At 44.9% G+C, this 22,161-nt stretch overlaps 2 protein-coding genes across 3 annotated transcripts; one reads left to right on the forward strand and one right to left on the reverse strand.

Moving 5' to 3' along the window:
- The first annotated feature begins 10,492 nt into the window (after window positions 1–10,492).
- Window positions 10,493–14,653, forward strand: LOC123128980 (uncharacterized). 2 transcript variants are annotated; one of them, XR_006463563.1, is made up of 5 exons: window positions 10,495–10,628; window positions 11,105–11,167; window positions 11,843–11,956; window positions 14,106–14,339; window positions 14,457–14,653. XR_006463563.1 is itself a non-coding variant. In XM_044549107.1 (4 exons), the coding sequence occupies exons 2-4, from the start codon at window positions 11,123–11,125 to the stop codon at window positions 14,226–14,228; spliced, it is 282 nt and encodes a 93-aa protein (XP_044405042.1). In that variant the 5' UTR covers window positions 10,493–10,628; window positions 11,105–11,122; the 3' UTR covers window positions 14,229–14,653. The 2 variants fall into 2 exon arrangements, 1 of the variants encoding a protein (XP_044405042.1); XM_044549107.1 differs by having other exon boundaries at window positions 10,493–10,628; window positions 14,106–14,653.
- Window positions 14,654–15,689: 1,036 nt separating this feature from the next.
- Window positions 15,690–20,480, reverse strand: LOC123128970 (TATA box-binding protein-associated factor RNA polymerase I subunit B). The gene is made up of 5 exons (XM_044549095.1): window positions 19,491–20,480; window positions 18,809–19,407; window positions 18,575–18,731; window positions 17,162–17,286; window positions 15,690–16,262 (listed from the first exon to the last, which is right to left on the reverse strand). The coding sequence occupies exons 1-5, from the start codon at window positions 20,098–20,100 to the stop codon at window positions 15,855–15,857; spliced, it is 1,899 nt and encodes a 632-aa protein (XP_044405030.1). The 5' UTR covers window positions 20,101–20,480; the 3' UTR covers window positions 15,690–15,854.
- Window positions 20,481–22,161: the final 1,681 nt, after the last annotated feature.

Consider the following 22,161-nt stretch of genomic DNA (forward strand, 5'->3'; position numbering starts at 1 on the left):
GTTACGAAGGGAAACAGAGAGATTACAACCCCATCTCGGTGAGACCGAGATCCCTATCGATAAGACCGATTTGCTTAGGGTTTGTGGCAGTGGCTATGACTTTTGGAAATCGGTGGCGCCGGATAGGAAGAATCGGTGTGACCGATTTTGGCTTTGGGTTTAAGTCATTTGTGGATGTGGGAAAGTAGTTGAGGGTTTTGGAGCATATCACAAAGCACATGATGTTGGAAATATGCCCTAGAGGCAATAATAAAAGTATTATTATTATATTTCCTTGTTCATGATAATTGTCTTTTATTCATGCTATAACTGTATTATCCGGAAATCGTAATACACGTGTGAATACATAGACCACAATATGTCCCTAGTGAGCCTCTAGTTGACTAGCTCGTTGTGATCAACAGATAGTCATGGTTTCCTGGCTATGGACATTGGATGTCGTTGATAACGGGATCACATCATTAGGAGAATGATGTGATGGACAAGACCCAATCCTAAGACTAGCACAAAAGATCGTGTAGTTCATTTGCTAGAGCTTTGCCAATGTCAAGTATCTCTTCCTTCGACCATGAGAGCGTGTAACTCCTGGATACCGTAGGAGTGCTTTGGGTGTATCAAACGTCACAACGTAACTGGGTGACTATAAAGGTGCACTACAGGTATCTCCGGAAGTATCTATTGTTTTATGCGGATCGAGACTGGGATTTGTCACTCCGTGTAGTATCTCTGGGCCCACTCGGTACGACATCATCATGTGCGCAATGTGACCAAGGAGTTGATCACGGGATGATGTGTTACGGAACGAGTAAAGTGACTTGCCGGTAACGAGATTGAACAAGGTATTGGATACCGACGATCGAATCTCGGGCAAGTAACATACCGATAGACAAAGGGAATTGAATACGGGATTGATTAAGTCCTTGACATCGTGGTTCATCCGATGAGATCATCGTGGAACATGTGGGAGCCATCATGGGTATCCAGATCCCGCTGTTGGTTATTGACCGGAGAACGTCTCGGTCATGTCTACATGTCTCCCGAACCCGTAGGGTCTACACACTTAAGGTTCGATGACGCTAGGGTTATAAAGGAAGTTTGTATGTGGTTACCGAATGTTGTTCGGAGTCCCGGATGAGATCCCGGACGTCACGAGGAGTTCCGGAATGGTCCGGAGGTAAAGATTTATATATGGGAAGTCCTATTTTGGCCACCGGAAAATGTTCGGGATTTTTCGGTATTGTACCGGGAAGGTTCTAGAAGGTTCCGGAGTGGGGCCCACCTGCATGGGGGGACCCACATGGACGTGGGTAGTGGGGGCAAGGCCCCACACCCCTGGTCAAGGCGCACCAAGATCCCCCCTTAGAAGGAATAAGATCATATCCCGAAGGGATAAGATCAAGATCCCTAAAAAGGGGGGATAACAATCGGTGGGGAAGGAAATAATGAGATTTCTTTCCTCCCACCTTGGCCAATGCCCCAATGGACTTGGAGGGCAAGAAACCAGCCCCTCCACCCCTATATATAGTGGGGAGGCGCATGGGAGCTATACACGAAGTTCTGGCACAGCCCTACCTCTCTCCCTACTCCTCCTCTCCCATGGTGCTTGGCGAAGCCCTGCTGGATTGCCACGCTCCTCCACCACCACCACGCCGTTGTGCTGCTGTTGGATGGAGTCTTCCTCAACCTCTCCCTCTCTCCTTGCTGGATCAAGGCGTGGGAGACGTCACCGGGGCTGTACGTGTGTTGAACGCGGAGGTGCCGTCCGTTCGGCACTAGGATCATCGGTGATTTGAATCACGACGAGTACGACTCCATCAACCCCGTTCACTTGAACGCTTCCGCTTAGCGATCTACAAGGGTATGTAGATGCACTCTCTTTCTACTCGTTGCTGGTCTCTCCATAGATAGATCTTGGTGACACGTAGGAAAATTTTGAATTTCTGCTACGTTCCCCAACAGTGGCATCATGAGCTAGGTCTATTGCGTAGATTCTTTGCACGAGTAGAACACAAAGTAGTTGTGGGCGTTGATGTTGTTCAATATGCTTACCGTTACTAGTCCAATCTTGTTTCGACGGTATTGTGGGATGAAGCGGCCCGGACCGACCTTACACGTACTCTTACGTGAGACAGGTTCCACCGATTGACATGCACTTGGTGCATAAGGTGGCTAGCGGGTGCCAGTCTCTCCCACTTTAGTCGGAACGGATTCGATGAAAAGGGTCCTTATGAAGGGTAAATAGCAATTGGCATATCACGTTGTGGTCTTGCGTAGGTAAGAAACGTTCTTGCTAGAAACCCATAGCAGCCACGTAAAACATGCAACAACAATTAGAGGACGTCTAACTTGTTTTTGCAGGGTATGCTATGTGATGTGATATGGCCAAGAAGAATGTGATGAATGATATGTGATGTATGAGATTGATCATGTTCTTGTAATAGGATTCACGACTTGCATGTCGATGAGTATGACAACCGGCAGGAGCCATAGGAGTTGTCTTTATTTATTGTATGACCTGCGTGTCATTGAAGAACGCCATGTAAACTACTTTACTTTATTGCTAAACGCGTTAGTCATAGAAGTAGAAGTAGTCGTTGGCGTGACAACTTCATGAAGACACGATGATGGAGATCATGATGATGGAGATCATGGTGTCGTGCCGGTGACGATGATGATCATGGAGCCCCGAAGATGAAGATCAAAAGGAGCAAAATGATATTGGCCATATCATGTCACTATTTGATTGCATGTGATGTTTATCATGTTTATGCATCTTGTTTGCTTAGGACGACGGTAGTAAATAAGATGATCCCTTACAAAATTTCAAGAAGTGTTCTCCCCTAACTATGCACCGTTGCTACAGTTCGTCGCTTCTAAGCACCACGTGATGATCGGGTGTGATGGATTCTTACGTTCACATACAACGGGTGTAAGACAGTTTTACACAGCGAAAACACTTAGGGTTAACTTGACGAGCCTAGCATGTGCAGACATGGCCTCGGAACACGGAGACCGAAAGGTCGAGCATGAGTCGTATGGTAGATACGATCAACATGAAGATGTTCACCGATGATGACTAGTCCGTCTCACGTGATGATCGGACACGGCCTAGTTGACTCGGATCATGTGATCACTTAGATGACCAGAGGGATGTCTATCTAAGTGGGAGTTCATAAGATGAACTTAATTATCCTGAACATAGTCAAAAGACCTTTTGCAAATTATGTCGTAAGCTCGCGCTTTAGTTCCACTGTTTAGATATGTTCCTAGAGAAAATATAGTTGAAAGTTGATAGTAGCGATTATGCGATCAGTAGAAAGCTTATGTCCTTAATGCACCGCTCAGTGTGCTGAACCCCAACGTCGTTTGTCGATGTTGCGAACATCGGACATACACGTTTTGATAACTACGTGATAGTTCAATTAAATGGTTTAAGTAGAGGCACCAAAGACGTTTTCGAAACGTCGCGGAACATATGAGATGTTTCGAGGGCTGAAATTGGGATTTCAGGCTCGTGCCCACGTCAAGAGGTATAAGACCTCCGACGATTTTCTTAGCCTGCAAACTAAGGGAGAAAAGCTCAATCGTTGAGCTTGTGCTCAGATTGTCTGAGCACAACAATCACTTGAATCGAGTGGGAGTTGATCCTCCAGATGAGATAGTGATGTTTCCCCAAAGTCATTGCCACCAAGCTGCTAGAGCTTCGTGATTAACTATAACATATCAGGGATAGATATGATGATCCTTGAAATATTCATGATGTTTGACACCGCGAAAGTAGAAATCAAGAAGGAGCATCAATTGTTGATGGTTGGTGAAACCACTAGTTTCAAGAAGGGCAAGGAACAAAGGGATACTTCATGAAACGGCAATTCAGCTGCTGCTCTAGTGAAGAAACCCAAGGTTGAACCCAAACCCGAGACTAAGTGCTTCTGTAATAAGGGGAACAACCACTGGAGCAGCATTACCCTAGATACTTGGTAGATGAGAAGGCTGGCAAGGTCGATAGAAGTATATTGGATATACATTATGTTAATGTGTACTTTACTAGTACTCCTAGTAGCACCAGGGTATTGGATACCGGTTCGGTTGCTAAGTGTTAGTAACTCGAAATAAAAGCTACGGAATAAACGGAGACTAGCTAAAGGTGAGCTGACGATATATGTTGGAAGTGTTTCCAAGGTTGATATGATCAAGCATCGCACGCTCCCTCTACCACCGAGATTGGTGTTTGCGTTGAGCATAGACATGATTGGATTATGTCTATCGCAATACGGTTATTCATTTAAGGAGAATAATGGTTACTCTATTTTTGAATAATACCTTCAATGGTCTTGCACCTAAAGGAATGGTTTATTGAATCTCGGTCGTAGTGATACACATTTTCATGCCAAAAGATATAAGATAGTAATGATAGTACCACTTACTTGTGGCACTGCCATGTAAGTCATAATGGTATAAAACGCATGAAGAAGCTCCATGTTGATGGATCTTTGGACTCACTCGTTTTTGAAAAGTTTGAGACATGCGAACCATGTCTATTGGTGTATATGCATGAAGAAACTCCATGCAAATGGATCGTTCGGACTCACTTGATTTTGAATCACTTGAGATATGCAAATCATACCACATGGGCAAGATGACTGAAAAGCCTCATTTTCAGTAAGATGGAACAAGATAGCAACTTGTTGGAAGTAACACATTTTGATGTGTGCAGTCGAATGAGTGCTGAGGCATGCAGTGAATATCATTATGTTCTTACTTCACAGATGATTCGAGTAAATGGTGAGTATATTTACTTGATGAAACACAAGTCTGAATTATTGAATGGTTCAAGTAATTTCAGAGTGAAGTTGAAGATCATTGTGACAGGAGGATAAAATGTCTATGATATGATCATAGAGATGAATATCTGAGTTACGAGTTTTGGCACACAATTAAGACATTGTGGAAATTGTTTCGCAATTAATACCGCCTGGAACACCATAGTGTGATGGTGTGTCCGAACATCATAGTTGCACCCTATTGGATATGGTGGGTACCATGATGTCTCTTATCGAATTACCACTGTCATTCATGGGTTAGGCATTAGAGACAACCACATTCACTTTAAATAGGGCACCACGTAATTTCGTTGAGATGACACCGTATGAACTATGGTTTAGAGAAACCTAAGTTGTCGTTTCTTAAAGGTTTGGGGCTGCGATGCTTATGTGAAAAAGTTTCAGGATTGATAAGCTCGAACCCAAAGTGGATAAAATGCATCTTCATAGGACACCCAAAACAGTTGGGTATACCTCCTAATTCAGATCCGAAAGCAATATGGATTGTTTCTTGAATCGGGTCCTTTCTCGAGGAAAGATTTCTCTCGAAAGAGTTGAGTGGGAGGATGGTGGAGACTTGATGAGGTTATTGAACCATCACTTCAACAAGTGTGTAGCAGGGCACATGAAGTTGTTCCTGTGGCACCTACACCAATTGAAGTAGAAGCTTATGATAGTGATCATGAAGTTTCGGATCAAGTCACTACCGTACCTTGTAGGGTGACATGGATACGTACTACTTCAGAGTGGTACAGTAATCCTGTCTTGAAGGTCATGTTGCTAGACAACAATGAACCTACGAGCTATGGAGAAGCGATGGTGGGCCCAAATTCCAACAAATGGTTAGAAGCCATAAAGTCCGAGATAGGATCCATGTATCAGAACAAAGCATGGACTTTGGTGGACTTGCCCGATGATCGGCAAGCCATTGAGATAAATGGATCTTTAAGAAGAAGACGGACGTGGACGGTAATGTCACCGTCCATGAAGCTCGACTTGTGGCGAAGAATTTTTCACAAGTTCAAGGAGTTGACTACGATGAGATTTTCTCATCCGTAGCGATGCTTAAAGTCCGTCGGAATCATGTTAGCATTGGCTGCATTTATGAAATCTGGCAGATGGATGTCAAGACAAGTTTCCTTACCAGTTTTTGTAACGAAAGGTTGTATGTGATACAATCAGAAAAGTTTTGTCAATCCTAAGGATGCTAAAAGGTATGCTAGCTCCAGCGATCCTTCTAAGGACTGGAGTAAGCATCTCGGAGTTGGAATGTACACTTTGATGAGATGATCAAAGATTTTGGGTTTGTACAAAGTTTATGAGAAACTTGTATTTCCAAAGAAGTGAGTGGGAGCACTATAGAATTTCTGATGAGTATATGTTCTTGACATATTGTTGATCAGAAATGATGTAGAATTTCTAGAAAGCATATAGGGTTATTTGAAAGGTGTTTTCAATAGAAAACCTGGATCAAGCTACTTGAACATTGAGCATCAAGATCTATAAGGATAGATCAAAATGCTTAATAATACTTTCAAATGAGCACATACCTTGACATGGTCTTGAAGGTGTTCAAGATGGACCAGTCAAAGAAGGAGTTCTTGCCTGAGTTGTAAGGTACGAAGTTAAGACTTAAAGCTCGACCACGGCAGAATAGAGAGAAAGGACGAAGGTCGTCCCCTATGCTTAAGACGTAGGCTCTTCAGTATGCTATGCTGTGTACCGCACCTGAAGTGTGCTTTGCCATGAGTCAGTCAAGGGGTACAAGAGTGATCCAAGAATGGCTCACAGGACAGCGGTCAAAGTTATCCTTAGTAACTAGTGGACTAAGGAATTTTCTCGATTATGGAGGTGGTAAAAGAGTTCGTCGTAAAGGTTACGACGATGCAAGCTTGACACCTATCCGGATAGCTCTGAGTAGAGAGACCGGATACATATAATGGAGCAATAATTTAGAATAGCTCCAAGTAGAACAGTTGTTTGGAATAGCTCCAAATAGAGCGTGGTAGCTGCATCTAGGAGATGACATAGAGATTTGTAAAGCACACACGGATCTGAAAGGTTCAGACCCATTGACTAAAACCTCTCTCACAAGCAACATGATCAAACATAAAACTCATTGAGTGTTAATCACATAGTGATGTGAACTAGACTACTGACTCTAGTAAACTCTTGGGTATTAGTCACATGGCGATGTGACCTGTGAGTGTTAATCACATGGCGATGTGAACTAGATTATTGACTCTAGTGCAAGTGGGAGACTGTTGGAAATATGCCCTAGAGGCAATAATAAAAGTATTATTATTATATTTCCTTGTTCATGATAATTGTCTTTTATTCATGCTATAACTGTATTATCCGGAAATCGTAATACACGTGTGAATACATAGACCACAATATGTCCCTAGTGAGCCTCTAGTTGACTAGCTCGTTGTGATCAACAGATAGTCATGGTTTCCTGGCTATGGACATTGGATGTCGTTGATAACGGGATCACATCATTAGGAGAATGATGTGATGGACAAGACCCAATCCTAAGACTAGCACAAAAGATCGTGTAGTTCATTTGCTAGAGCTTTGCCAATGTCAAGTATCTCTTCCTTCGACCATGAGAGCGTGTAACTCCTGGATACCGTAGGAGTGCTTTGGGTGTATCAAACGTCACAACGTAACTGGGTGACTATAAAGGTGCACTACAGGTATCTCCGAAAGTATCTATTGTTTTATGCGGATCGAGACTGGGATTTGTCACTCCGTGTAAACGGAGAGGTATCTCTGGGCCCACTCGGTAGGACATCATCATATGCGCAATGTGACCAAGGAGTTGATCACGGGATGATGTGTTACGGAACGAGTAAAGTGACTTGCCGGTAACGAGATTGAACAAGGTATTGGATACCGACGATCGAATCTCGGGCAAGTAACATACCGATAGACAAAGGGAATTGAATACGGGATTGATTAAGTCCTTGACATCGTGGTTCATCCGATGAGATCATCGTGGAACATGTGGGAGCCATCATGGGTATCCAGATCCCGCTGTTGGTTATTGACCGGAGAACGTCTCGGTCATGTCTACATGTCTCCCGAACCCGTAGGGTCTACACACTTAAGGTTCGATGATGCTAGGGTTATAAAGGAAGTTTGTATGTGGTTACCGAATGTTGTTCGGAGTCCCGGATGAGATCCCGAACGTCACGAGGAGTTCCGGAATGGTCCGGAGGTAAAGATTTATATATGGGAAGTCCTATTTTGGCCACCGGAAAATGTTCGGGATTTTTCGGTATTGTACCGGGAAGGTTCTAGAAGGTTCCGGAGTGGGGCCCACCTGCATGGGGGGACCCACATGGACGTGGGTAGTGGGGGCAAGGCCCCACACCCCTGGTCAAGGCGCACCAAGATCCCCCCTTAGAAGGAATAAGATCATATCCCGAAGGGATAAGATCAAGATCCCTAAAAAGGGGGGATAACAATCGGTGGGGAAGGAAATAATGAGATTTCTTTCCTCCCACCTTGGCCAACGCCCCAATGGACTTGGAGGGCAAGAAACCAGCCCCTCCACCCCTATATATAGTGGGGAGGCGCATGGGAGCTATACACAAAGTTCTGACACAGCCCTACCTCTCTCCCTACTCCTCCTCTCCCATGGTGCTTGGCGAAGCCATGCTGGATTGCCACGCTCCTCCACCACCACCACGCCGTTGTGCTGCTGTTGGATGGAGTCTTCCTCAACCTCTCCCTCTCTCCTTGCTGGATCAAGGCGTGGGAGACGTCACCGGGCTGTACGTGTGTTGAACGCGGAGGTGTCGTCCGTTCGGCACTAGGATCATCGGTGATTTGAATCACGACGAGTACGACTCCATCAACCCCGTTCACTTGAACGCTTCCGCTTAGCGATCTACAAGGGTATGTAGATGCACTCTCTTTCTACTCGTTGCTGGTCTCTCCATAGATAGATCTTGGTGACACGTAGGAAAATTTTGAATTTCTGCTACGTTCCCCAACACATGAAGCAAGAGGCTCATTAAGCAACACCTCATCCCTCCTTGATAGTATTGGCTTTTCCTATAGACTCAATGTGATCTTGGATCACTAAAATATAAAATGAAGAGTCTTGACCTTTTGAGCTTGAGCCAATCTTTTGTCCTTAGTATTTTGAGGGATCCACTTTCATCATCCATGCCATGCCATTCATTGAGCTTTCCTGAAATAATAGTCTTGGAATAGCATTAGCTCAATGAGCTATATGTTGTTATGAATTACCAAAACCACCTAGGGATAGTTGCACTTTCACCTGCCAACAAGATCGAGCACACCACCACCCCAAGCTCACAAAAGGTGGCACGTCCATGAAGGTGACGACGCCTCGGGCATCACCACCGCTCAATCCAGATGGATCTAGGCTTTCACCTAGTATACGAGCAGGGAGGAAGGCTAAGCTACCTCGATTATGCCTATAGGTAGGGGACTATGCGCACCATCATGCGTAGTGGTTGTCGTGGCCGGCAAAGCAAACCTGGATTTCTCCGGACACCACATCCACCGCTAACCCCTACATCAAATGCGACGCCGGTGACATGGGGCGGACGGAGACCTGACCTGACCAAGGGCCCCGAGATAGTTAAAGACAGAAGGCGTCAAATCCCGAGCGGACGCCCTCGTGGACACCGTACCCCATAGCCTCCACCCGCCGCCACCTTGCTGCCCGCCTGACCAAGGTAGCCAGCCAACACCTATGAACGCCAGTGGCTGAGGTCGGTGTCACGCCACTACCCGAGGTCGTCGCCTCGGCTCTGCCCCCCCACCCTCCCCCACCCCCCAACATGCAACAGAGAGGATAGATCATCGCCGTACCTTCCCCGACGGTCCGGCAGCCTCCTTTGATGGCAACGAGGGAGAGGAGAAAGGGGATGAGAGGCCAACGACGAGCTAGGGTTAGCGCCACCCAATCACCCCTTGGGAACAACGCGGGGCCAAGGGGTATCATTTCATTATATCAAAGCTACTGCCAAAATATAGAAATAGGGATGCAATGGGGTTCGAGTATGACTGTTCTGTGGTATGAATCTCTTAAGATGTCAAGAGTGATCAATCAAAGATGTCAAGAGTGATCGATCAACTATTCATATGTGATGAAGAAAGTCGTGACGGTGTTAATGTGATATCACCTCACAAGGTCGGGGGGGGGGGTAGAGAATCTCATGCGTAAAGGTACGTCGTTGCAACGGATTGTATCATTATTCATGGATAATATAATTCTTTTGAGTAGTTTGGATACCCTTACCACATGTGACATGTGGTAGTCATGGTTAATTAATAAAGCTTAGTTGTTCCTTGCAAACAAAAAACTATTACTATAACAATTTATTTATTTTGAAAATTAAACGAAGCGACACAATATTAAGTTCATGGTATATGCAGAAATCACGCTATGCTATGAACATTCTTTTAATGCCATCACATTTTTTAAAACTACGCTAAAAAGAATTACACACCATTAAAAAATTAAGTTCACGATTTTTCACATTTTTATTTTTATTGTTTTAGAATATATTGTATGTATTTAGAATATTTCTTTGAAAAGTACGAACAAACCTGCTGGGCCGGCCCAACAATAGCGAAACCTCCTTTGTCTCGCAACAGGCGATACATAGCCACTCGCCGCAAATGGTAGCCCGTCTCGAGCTCGCCTTCCTCGTTCCCCAGAACTCGCTCGTCTTCCTCGTTCCTCTTTGAGGTCGAGCCCTCCTCCGCCTCCTACCTGCTGATTGGGGCGTTCGATCCGGATTCCACCTGCTCTGCTTGGTAAGCGTGCCCTCTAGCTTCGCCTCCCGCTGTAGTGAGGAATCGTCCCGCGGTGACCTAAATCGCCGGTGCCCCTTCCGTCTTCCTCGCCTCCGGCACGGCTCCGCCGCCACGCGATCTATCGCTCCGGCGAGGCCGGCCTTTTCCATCTGCTTCCATAGCTCCCTCTGGTATTTCTGAAGTTTCGGAGGCCGGCCGCTTTTGCTGTTAGTTGTTATTGACGAAATTTTCATCCAGATAGTCAAAATAGGTACTATTTCATAGCTGTTTCGGGTTATTATATGGCCTTATGGATGCTATGCATAAACAAAATAGTCACCGCTGCAATTGTGCAGCAATATCCGAATAGTCTACATGGAACTGGAATTCTGTCAACCACTGTTTTCATTCTCTCCAAATCTAGATAAGCGTAGTCGAGGATTGGCTTAAGCACCATTCATCTGTTTCTGATGTGGTCTGTACCCTACCTCAAACAGGATTAGAAGATATAAAGAATGGCTGCACAAGACACTCCTATGATCACCGAGGATGACTATGAGGTACCCATTTTTATTTTTATTTTATTACAGAGCGCTTTTACTAGTGAACTACCACAAGATATCTCTTGTACAATATTTTTCTCATGGCTACAGGATCACAATCGCAGGAAATGTTTTTAATGCGCATGTGATATTACCAATTTTGTGTAACATTACTCGCATATTATCGGCTAAATAGTGCTCAAAGTTCAACTTAAGCTGGCCAACCATGCCCTATAATATCAGCAGAGTAAGAAAGAGAAGAGTCTGAGTTCTTGTTTTACATGTTGCTATATGTCCGAAATTCTCTGATCCGCACCGGTTTGGACACATGGGAGAGTTGCTATGTTGTTTACCAATGCTAGATACACATAAGATATCTTCAAGTAATATAGTCTTCAATTGTTAGATTATACTTGAAAAAGAATTTGAGTACTCCCTCCGTCCCAAAATAAGTGTCGCTGATCTAGTACAACTTTGTACTAATGTTGTACTAAATCAGCGACACTTATTTTGGGACTGAAGGAGTATGATGAGGGGGTTAACTGTTGGACCAGTTCATCTTATTTTATGCTTTTACTTGAACAAGATTTTGGTGGGAATTGTATTTCTAAATCAATTGTTTGTAAGGATCAAAAATTTCTACTCTTCTTGAGTTTTTGCTGTTGTTGTGAGCTATGTGCCTACGTTTTTCAGACTCAGCAGAAGAAGCAAGCTGCTGCAGATGTTCTTTTCAACTATTCACAGTTTGTTATGGTGTGCATTGGTGAGGGAGTTCGCCCGACTGATCTCCGGTTGCATCTTATGAAGGTAGACTTGCTATCCTGTAACTTGTTATGTTTTTTAAATGTTGCACATTTATTACCAACATTTTTAATGTTGGCCCTAAGCATGTGAGTTCCTGCCAAGAATTTCTTCTTTGTGTACCCACAACAGTTTTTTTAGGTGCTCATGATTAATTTCCCCAAGCAGAGAGGCCCAGGCCTTTACATACTCAAGAGTAGATACATTATATTTTATTAGGGACATGTCTATTCTTAAGCCAAAGGAAGGAATTATTAGAGCAACAAATTTGATCCTGAATCAGATAATACCAATTCGGTACCTTTCACTAATTCTTATTCCTGGAGGGCACTTTTATGTTTAGGATTTCTGGACCTCTGAGATCATAAGTTTTATGCACCATTCGCCTATAGTGGTTTACATGAGATATTGTTTCTATCGCACATATTTGCTACTCCTTCCGTCCCATAATATAGGACGTTTTTTGACACTAGTCTAGTGTCAAAAAATGTCTTACATTATGAGACGGAGGGAGTAGAGTATTGCCATGCATGGGAACCAAAATGGAACTGTTTTTAACAATTTCTGAACTTTATGCATTTCATCTTTCGCTATGATTTCCTATGGAGTTCAAATTGACCTGTTTCTCTACACCCTATAATGTAAATTAATGCCTTTAGTTAAATATCGACAAGTGGATATTCGCCTTGATCATTTGATCACTCCATGGATGCTTTTCTTCTTTTCATTTGATTATTTATTCTAACTTGCATAATTATTATCCTTTCCCTTTGTCACTCTTGTGTTTTGAACCCTTCGGCTTTTTCTTGAAGGGTGTGCAACTGTTTTTTTTTCGGAGCAACCGGCAGGAACTTCGCCTTTCCATTAAGAAGAGTAGGAACTGGCCAGTTAATAGGGAAAGTTGGCCAGAAACCGATACATCAGTGACACACACACCAGCACCGAGATCGCGCACCAGGCGAGCCGCCGGCTTCGCCACACAAGCAACTAGAGCCAACACCCTACAACCAGATTCGAAGCCGCCACGCTGACTCCGGCATCCACGCCGATCCCAAGGCCACAACCAGACGAGTCGACGACTCAGTCACCCAAGCAACCAGAGACGGCGCCCTACAACAGCACAACAGTTTTTGGAGCTACTGCTCGGACTTACAAACTTAAAACACACGCTGACCCTGAGGCTGAGCACTAGGCGAGCCGCTAGCTCCGTCACTCAAGCAACTGGAGCTGACACCCCACAATCTGACCCGAATCTGCCGCTCCAGCATCCACGCCGACCCCAAGCCGATACCCTAAGAAGACATCGAGATCCGGAGCCACCGCTCTGACCTCCACATCGGGTGAGGCCGTGCGCCGCCCGATTCGCTGGCCCGACCACGGCGTCCACCATGGATGCTGCATGGCAACTTCATTCGATAGAGTCTTATCTGGCTAGGCCATGGCCTCCTAAGGTGACGCCCCCAAGGAGGAAGTGACGAGGACGCCGCCGTTCCCTCCTCCGGCAGAAACAGGGGACTTGAACTTTCACCTGGAGGATTCAATACCAGAGACTTTGGGAGATGAAATAGAGCACCCATGATGCCCCCTCCAAGGAGGGGAACGACGCCCACAGGTGTCGCCATCGTCGGCGCCAGCTAACTGTTCTATTCATCTTGTGTTTTATGTCTTGGGATATTCACTCGAACAAGATAACATGTTTCTGGTGCAATTAAGATGTTACTTAGCTGCATTCTTGCATTTGAAACTCAATTAGCAAGGGGTGCACATGAAAGCCTAACTATTCTGGCATATGGCTATGGGCCTTTTAGGGCTAGCTGTTCCAAAAGTGCACTTTCTGATTACCCATCTCTCCCAAAATAAGGAACAAGTAGTGTTTTATCTTCAAGTTGCACGTTCTACCCCTTGAACTCCAAGCATTTCAAAACTAAGCATCTCTACTCATTAAGTTTAAATCTGCAGCCTGACTATTTTATGCTTGAATGCAATTTGACTAGCAAAACACATGTCTCGGTGAGGATAGTGGCTATATAAGCACAGTTGACTCCCGGCAATTCATGCTTCTGTTAGCCAACAAACTCTGGGGTTATTCTTCTGGCCCTGAGTCCATCAGGCTGATATGATGCTAACCCAGATCTCCTGTCTCCTATTTCCCCAGGAAATTTCAGGGATGCCCACCTCTTTGAAGGAAGAGCCACGGCAGGCAGCTGCCTCCCCAGATTCTAGCGGTGAACCATCATCCTCTGGGACGATGAAAGAAGACAGGAGCGAAATCCCATAAGCTTCATCTGCATCTTGCAAGGAGATGGGTATCTCAGGATGGTAGGCTCTGATTTGTGATCATAGAGATGTAAATAAGTTAGCATGCTTGAGGCGAGGCCTGATTTGGTTTACAGCGCTGAAGAGCACATTTTCCTGGCGGATGGTAACGTTTGTGATCATTTTTCAAGCCGCTTGCATTGCATCTATTAGTTGGGGTCCATATCTTCCTGCCATATGGGTAGATAGCAAATAATCGCGGAACAATACTGTTGTGTTGTCCATGTCTTCTGTTTAATCAGGTTGATTGGAGGTTCTGTTTTGCATTCCGGGGTTGGCAGGCACATTGTGGCTTACATTCCTAGAGCTTAGTTTCAAACCAGTTCATGGGTGTTGTGGAATGCATCAGGATATCTTGCTGCTAAGGTTCATAATGGACACAAAATCTGATTGTGAAGACCCTTTTTAGCTCTCTTCTTTTTTTTGAAATATAAGCACCTTCCATTGGATTTTATTAGGGGTATTACATACTCCCTCCGTCTGGAAATACTTGTCGGAGAAATGGATGTATCTAGATGTATTTTAATTCTAGATACATCTTTTTTTATCCATTTCTCCGACAAGTATTTTCGGACGGAGGGAGTACATGGGACACAATTGATGGAATTTATGCAAGTGCAAGATCATATCGGTAGGCACAAAATCTTAGCAGCAGAACATGCAGCATCACTGGGGGTTGGGAGAGCGACTCCAAGATCACCCGCTCCAGCTCTGTTAGAGAGGGAGTAGATGGAACGAGGATCTTCGACCCAGATACCAAACCGACTGAAGCTTATGAAATTCTGGGAGTTGCTCTTAAAAAATCGTTTACATGAGGATCTTAGTGCTTGTGCGTTCGAGAAGTTAGTTTTTTACTCTGTACGACGGCTTAACGGTTGCTGTCTGATGAGAAAGCACAGTTGGAGGATACTAGGAGGGACACTGCAGCAAACTCAATCTATGTCATTGTGGTCCATGAGACCAGCTTCGCAAAAACACTTTCTGCAAGGGTGAAGGGGAGACATCACGTCCTGGTTTTATCAATCAAGGTTAATGTCGATGCGGCATACTCATCGACTACTGATCAGGCGACTACTGGAATTATTATTGCCCGGGGTACAGGTGGGGAGTTCTTTCTTGCAGCTGCTCAGAGATGACAGCTGAAACACTTCCTCCGTGATAGTGTGTGCATTTGCCATAACCTGGCGGTTTTGGTGGATATGTGGAACAACACGCCGCAATGCAGGTCTAAGATTACGGGGCTTCTACAGGAAATCAAGGACCATAGACGGGGTTTTAACTCCTTTTAAGTCATCCTTTATTTGTAAAGAAGCAAATGTTGTGTGCAAAATTTCCCTGACCAGAGACTGGCGTGGTGCTGCTCCGGCGCAGCTCACTACATGTATGAGCTATAAAATGAGCTCTATTGATTGCCAAAAGAAAAGGAAAGAGTAAAGCTTCTTATACTGACTCGCCACATTGGCATTGGCATGGTACAACAATCCATAAAACCTTCAGCATGAAAACATGTCCTTTCCTTTTGCTCGAAAAGAAACACGTCTTTCACGCATCATTAGCTTAACTAGGTAGATAGCAAAAAAAAAAACACTTAGCTAATAGGTGGATTCTGCAAGGCATCCAAGCTTCTGCCTATTCGCTCTTCTATCCAGGCAAGTCTCCTCTCAAGTTTTAGCACACTGGTATGCAGAACCCTAACATCAACTTCTGCAAGCTTTGCAAATGAGCGTATCAACACGTAATAATCAGCATGTCCGATGCAAACAAGACTACCGGTTATTGTCTTCCTTCTATAGTGAAGGTACCCATTTGACCTAAGCCACTTCCTTGGCGGCAGATAACAAAACCCATGATCCTCCATTTCCGACTTAATCCTTTGCACCCCTGATGATGATGCAGAAAAGCTCCTTGCACCAACAGAAGTTCCATCCCGGCATCGTTTATTCATCACTCCATTCGTGGTTCGCGTTTCCTCCATGCGAGCTTTTGGATTCCCATCCTACAATGCAATAGGTTTAGCCATCAAATCAACAGCAATCATCCCCAAAAGACGCGTGGATAATCCTAGGTGCTACACCCATATTAATTTCAGGTTCAAAACCAGTATGTGCTGCAAATGAAATAGGGGCTTTTCTTATGAATAGCAACTTTCTTATTCTTCATCTTTTAATTTAATATTTTGGGAGTTCCCACAAAAATCTTTCAGACTATTTGTGTTCGATTTCTAAAATCATTTACTCTCTTCGATCCAAATTAATTGTCGCAGCTTTAGTACAACTTTGTATACAATTAATATGGACCTGAGGGAGTAAGATATTTTTTCCATGCTGATTTTGTTTTAGAAATAACATCCATAGATACAACCCTGCTGTTAATGGTTTGCACTCAAGAGGAAGGCTGCATCCGTATAAATTAGAAGTTGAAAATCAATATGTGGTGAGAAAAATAGAGAACATTTTACGAATAGCAATTTTCTTGCAAGTAACAGCAGCTCCCTCCATGGTATGTCGCTTCCCTGCCAGAAAAGGCCAATTCCTGGCTGGCCATCTACACCACCAACCATAGCCACCAACTACTGCCAAGGCTACCTGTTTGACCGTCGCCTATTGCTTATGCACATCTAGGGGAGTGCCTAGGGACACCTTTTTTTAACCTTGTTTACACTAGATGCTGATACAGCTAATAACTTCAAAGCAACTAATCCAGCCCACAAAAGGGAAACATTAAATTAGAGCCAAGACAAAATAAGATTACGGTGAGGATTTGAGGAGTCGGATAAGATGAGAAGTACTCCATGATGGAGACAATCAGACAATCATAGAGAGAGACACTACAGCTTTGCTGCTTGATGCAAAAGACGAACAAGAGTTGACAACAATATCAAACTGGGTGCGTTACCTCTCGTCCTTTGTACATATCCTGAAAGATCTCTATTAAGTGATCCTCTTCAACTGAACATGAAATCCCAGGGAAAACAATATCTTTGCAATATTTGAGATAAGAGTGAAGGTCCTTTGAATAGTCTGTAGAATTAGGAAACTTAGTCAATTTTGTACCACTAGTAAATATTTGGTCCAGTCACAACTAGTGCCAGACAAGAATGCATTCAGTCAAAACATTATAACTTTGAACAAACATATCATTGTGATTTGTGAACAACTTATGAGAACAAATGGTTTATCCAATATGCTTTGAAGTTATTGCACTTCTATACTTTCCTTATAAGATAACAAAATATATTGGTCTAAAACTCTAAATACATATCTAGCTATTACAATGCTAAAGGGAAGTTACCGATCACCATCTGTACGAAAAAAAGATAGAAGTGCAGTTTTGTCTTAGTTGACAATTTGACACATAATGAGTTGCTCTACAGCCGTGTACTCCCTCCGTTCCTAAATATATGTCTTTCTAGAGATTTCAACAAGTGACTACATACAGAGCAAAATGAGTGAATTTACACTCTAAAATATGTCTATATACATCCGTATGTGGTAATCCATTTGAAATCTCTAAAAAGACTTATATTTAGGAACGGAGGGAGTATATCAGAACTCTCTGTTTGTGTAAGGAAACATTAGAATAGCTTACAATCCAGAGGTAATGCAGAAAACCAGTATTTCTCACTGGAAGATACTCGTGCATTGTCTGTTAATTTTTGTAATGCTGTGCAGATGCCCCGAAAATGTTCAAGCCTAGTGTTATTAGACACTAACAAGCATTAAGGAGCTCTCTATTTAAGTGTGGAAGTTCAGATCCAGGAAATGTCAAAAGTTATTTATTGCGAAAAACAAAAGCCACAAACTCCATGCATACATCAACGTATTATTTCTCCCCATACAAAATATACATGTTACTCTAGCCTTGCCAATTTTTAATACAAAGTGAATTTCCTAAAAGGTTGAAATACAGCTATGGCGATGATCCGTACATATCCTACCTCAGTAACTGAAAATTGCCATGGTGAGATAGACTAGCGGCTCTACACATACGAGGGTATAACCTGTTAACACAAAATATGACAAGGCTACCATAATACTTCCTCTGTTTCACAATAAATGTCATGGTTTTAGTTCAAATTTAAACTAAAACCACGACACTTATTTTAACTTAACAGAGGGAGTAGATAGTACCATAGTAGTCCCTCTTATGACATAGCTACTGCACTAGAAGCTAGAATAACATGTATTTAGTAACATAGAGGTAAGTATCAAATAAACCACTAACGGGCAGTATAAGGATGAGACTTGACATGCGTACATTGCAAGAAAAAAATAATGTGGATTGAAGCAAATGGTCATTGAAAGTTACCATGCGCAACATCAATTTTATCATAGGCACTTGCAAGAGTGCATAGCAATTCCTTTGTGCCAAATTCCTCACTAGTGCCGCCTTCAGGCCTCTTAGATGGTGGTAAATTTGCATCAGGATCAGACCCATCTGCATTTCTTCCTGTCTCACAAATCTCCTGAAGGGCAAAAAGAAAGTTCAGTACATTATATTTAATACATGACTTAAGAGAGTGATCCTATATGGAATACTCACCTCCCATATCCCTTGACCATTGATGTTATACTGAACTCTTAGAGCCACTATTAGTATAGCCATTACACAGACCCGTGTGGGGACCCTTAATGGATTACTAGACAACCATAGTTCTGCAGGCAATGCCCACTCATAGATGCGGCAAGCATGAGGGAGGATTCTTTCTATCGGCAGAGACAACTCATTCAAGTAGCGTTGAGCAATAGCATAGAAATTAACTGAAGGAAGCTGCAATCCTATGCGTTGTGCTATGGACCCAGCTGCAGCTTCCAGTTGCCATGTTCCAATCACTCGGACTGGTCTGAATAGTTGTCTTGCACTCAAAGGGCAGTGTTTTACAGATCTCCCAAGATGCCTGTCCACTTCGGTAAATGCTGCCATATAAGGAAGCTTACCCTCCATTGCCCACCTACAGATGTCAGTCGGTAGGATGGCTTCCCGGGCAATATGACATGCCAGGAAACATACAGACAATGTTGAGTACACTGGCAGCATCGTTCTCAATGAGCGCAGAAAGATGAACTCAACCCTTCGCCTGTCTTCGCGTGGCAAGGCTTCATCCACCCATTCACATTTCACCTCTTGAGGTTTCTGTTCGCCTGCACACAAAAGATACACATATATATCTAACTTTGCTCTGGTCTTTCAATGGTATTAACTGAACAAGTGAGTAAATTGACACCTCCACTGGCAGAGCGCTTCAGTCTCTGCGCAGCCTCGTCCTCCGCGAGCACCTTCCGCGCCCAAATTTCGTCGAACACCTTGGAGGTAGCCACCCACCGCACCCAGATAGTTCCAGCCAGGCCGCAGACAAGCGCGCCCACCCGGTACCTCTTGACCAGCACTTCCAGCTGCTGTTGCAGGATCACCTGCAGCCCCTGCACGTAGCGCCACCGGACCCGAGCACCCAGCTCCTCTGGCTCGCCCCAAGCCTCGGCGCCAGTCACAAAGTCGCGCGGCTCCTCGAAGTCAGTCTCAGTCGCAGCAGGGGGCTGCCGAGTGGGGTAAGGGGTTGGGTAGGGTGCGGGGGTGCGGAATTTGGGGGTTTTGTTGGCTTGGCTAACTCGGTGGAAGGACATGTTGCCGGTGACTTGGAAATCGTCGGGGTCCGCGGCAGTCGCCTGGGTGGATGTGTGGACAGCGGAGCACTGGCGGCACGAGAAGAAGCCGTCCTCGGCGTCGTCGGGGTTGTACTCCTCCGCAGCGCCGCAGTTGTCGCAGACCAGGCGGATGCTTCCTCCTCCCCCGCCTCCGCCGTAGTGATCCGGGGAGGCGCCGCCGCCGTCATCCATGGGAGAAGTGTGGGTTTGCGCCTTCCGGAGTTCAAAAAAGTTGCTGTCGGTGTTAGCTATAAGATGCTTGCCTGCGGCCTGTGCCCGGTACCTTCGTGCCGCGGGCGCGCAGAGGTAGAGGCCGGCAATGGTGCGCCGCCGCCACCGTCAGCTGGGTCGGGCCCCCGCCCGACGCGACTGGCTACTAGCCAACTAGGGCACGCGTGAGTTAGGGGTCTGGATGGGGAGCTGCGGAGTGGGAGGAGGGCGGAGAGGGGGCGGGGGTCCGGAGGGCAAGGAAGGCCGCCGCACCGGCGAGGGCGAGTGCCGTGACTAGGGTCGCGTAGGGGAGAAGGGGACTGGGGCGCGCCGCTGAGACTGCGGCAAGACGGACTCGGGACGGGGAGAGCCTAGTTCAGGCCTACCATAGCAGGCCTTGGGCCGTAGTCTATCACTCTGCACACGTGAGAATTCGGATTTTCTTTTTTTTTTTTAGTTGGAAACTTGTTGCATCTTTTTTAAGGGAAATTGTTGCAGCTTTATTAAGGCCCTGTTTGGAATCTCTCCACTCCGCTCAACTCCGCGAAGCTACAGAGTTCGGTTTGAGCTGCTCCATAAAAAGCTGCAGCAGCCTACTCCGCTCCGGGAGCTGAGTCGCGGGAGCGGAGAGAAACCGAACATGCACTACATTGTCACCTACAATCCGATGCCACCTCCTCGCTAACAAAAGCAGGTGAAACCCCAAATCAATTTTTACAGAGCTTATTTCTGCAACCTTTTCTATCTAGTATATGGTCAAAAATTTATTCGCCGATCGACACACCCAAATGACTCTAAACCCCACAAAAGTTTGAAGTAGCCCTTTCACCTCTTCAATAAGAGGACCATGTGACAAGAGGTCTCTCACCACATTGTTAGTCTTGCGAGCGACATTCTATAAGTCGGATTCCAGTAGCAATTTATGTACAATCCCTAGGTTGTTGTTAGCCATGGTCGCCACAAACCCGACATGGTTCATGTGGTCGAGCCTCATGGGAAAAAAATAACAGATCATGACGGAAGGAAAGTCCGAGTATTTGGCTGTGCATTTTGGGTGTTCGAGCAATGCGTGAGGGCTTTCGAACATTGTAGGCCTGTCATCGCCATTGATGGCACGTTCTTGACAGGACAATACAAGGGCACCTTGTTGGTTGCAATAGAAAGTGATGCCAATAACCGGGTGTTGCCATTGGCATTTGTTTTGGTTGAGACGGAGAACAATGACAACTGGGAGTGGTTTTTGCGTCTTTTGAGGACGAAGGTGTTACCCGCTCAGAGGAAATTTTGTGTCATATCGGATCAGCATTCAGGAATTCTTAATGCGATGGAGATTGACATTCCTGGGCATGCTCCATTGCACCATCGATGGTGCATGAGGCACTTTTGTTCGAACTTCTATAGGGCATGTGGCCTTAAGGAGTTGGCCGATGATCTTCAAGATTGTTGTCTCGCTTTCTCCAATAAGCGGTTCGCCACTTTGTTCAACAAATTGCTGGCACACAAAAAACTTGATCCCGGGAGTCAAGACTTTCTCAATAGGCACATTGAACACCGGAACAAGTGGGCACGTGATTTTGATGAAGATGGTCGGAGATACGGTCAAATGACAAGCAATATGGCCGAATGCTTCAATAAGGTGCTCAAAGGTGCATGTGGATTACCCATGATGGCATAGTACAATACACATTTGACAATATGAATGTGTACTTGCTAAAGTACTCGATGGAAACGGATGCACAGATAGCGGGTGAGAACAAGTGCAAGTACAAGCACAAGTTTCCACCCAAGGTTGATGAATGGTTGGAATTTCAATCACGGAAAGCGGACTCAGAAGAAGCTATACTATATGACAACGAAGAGTGGAAGTACGAAGTGAAAGAGCCAGGAGGAACCACAAACGATGGTCGCCAACATGGAGGTCGGGCTTTCAAGGTCTCCTTAACACGGTGTGATTGCTCTTGCGGGAGGTCATTGTTGCTTCATCTCCCATGCTCGCACTTGTATACTGCCGATCGTGTTAGGAATGTGGACGTCAATCACCCC

Source organism: Triticum aestivum, chromosome 1B (assembly GCF_018294505.1).
Source record: "Triticum aestivum cultivar Chinese Spring chromosome 1B, IWGSC CS RefSeq v2.1, whole genome shotgun sequence".
Lineage (NCBI taxonomy): Eukaryota > Viridiplantae > Streptophyta > Magnoliopsida > Poales > Poaceae > Triticum > Triticum aestivum.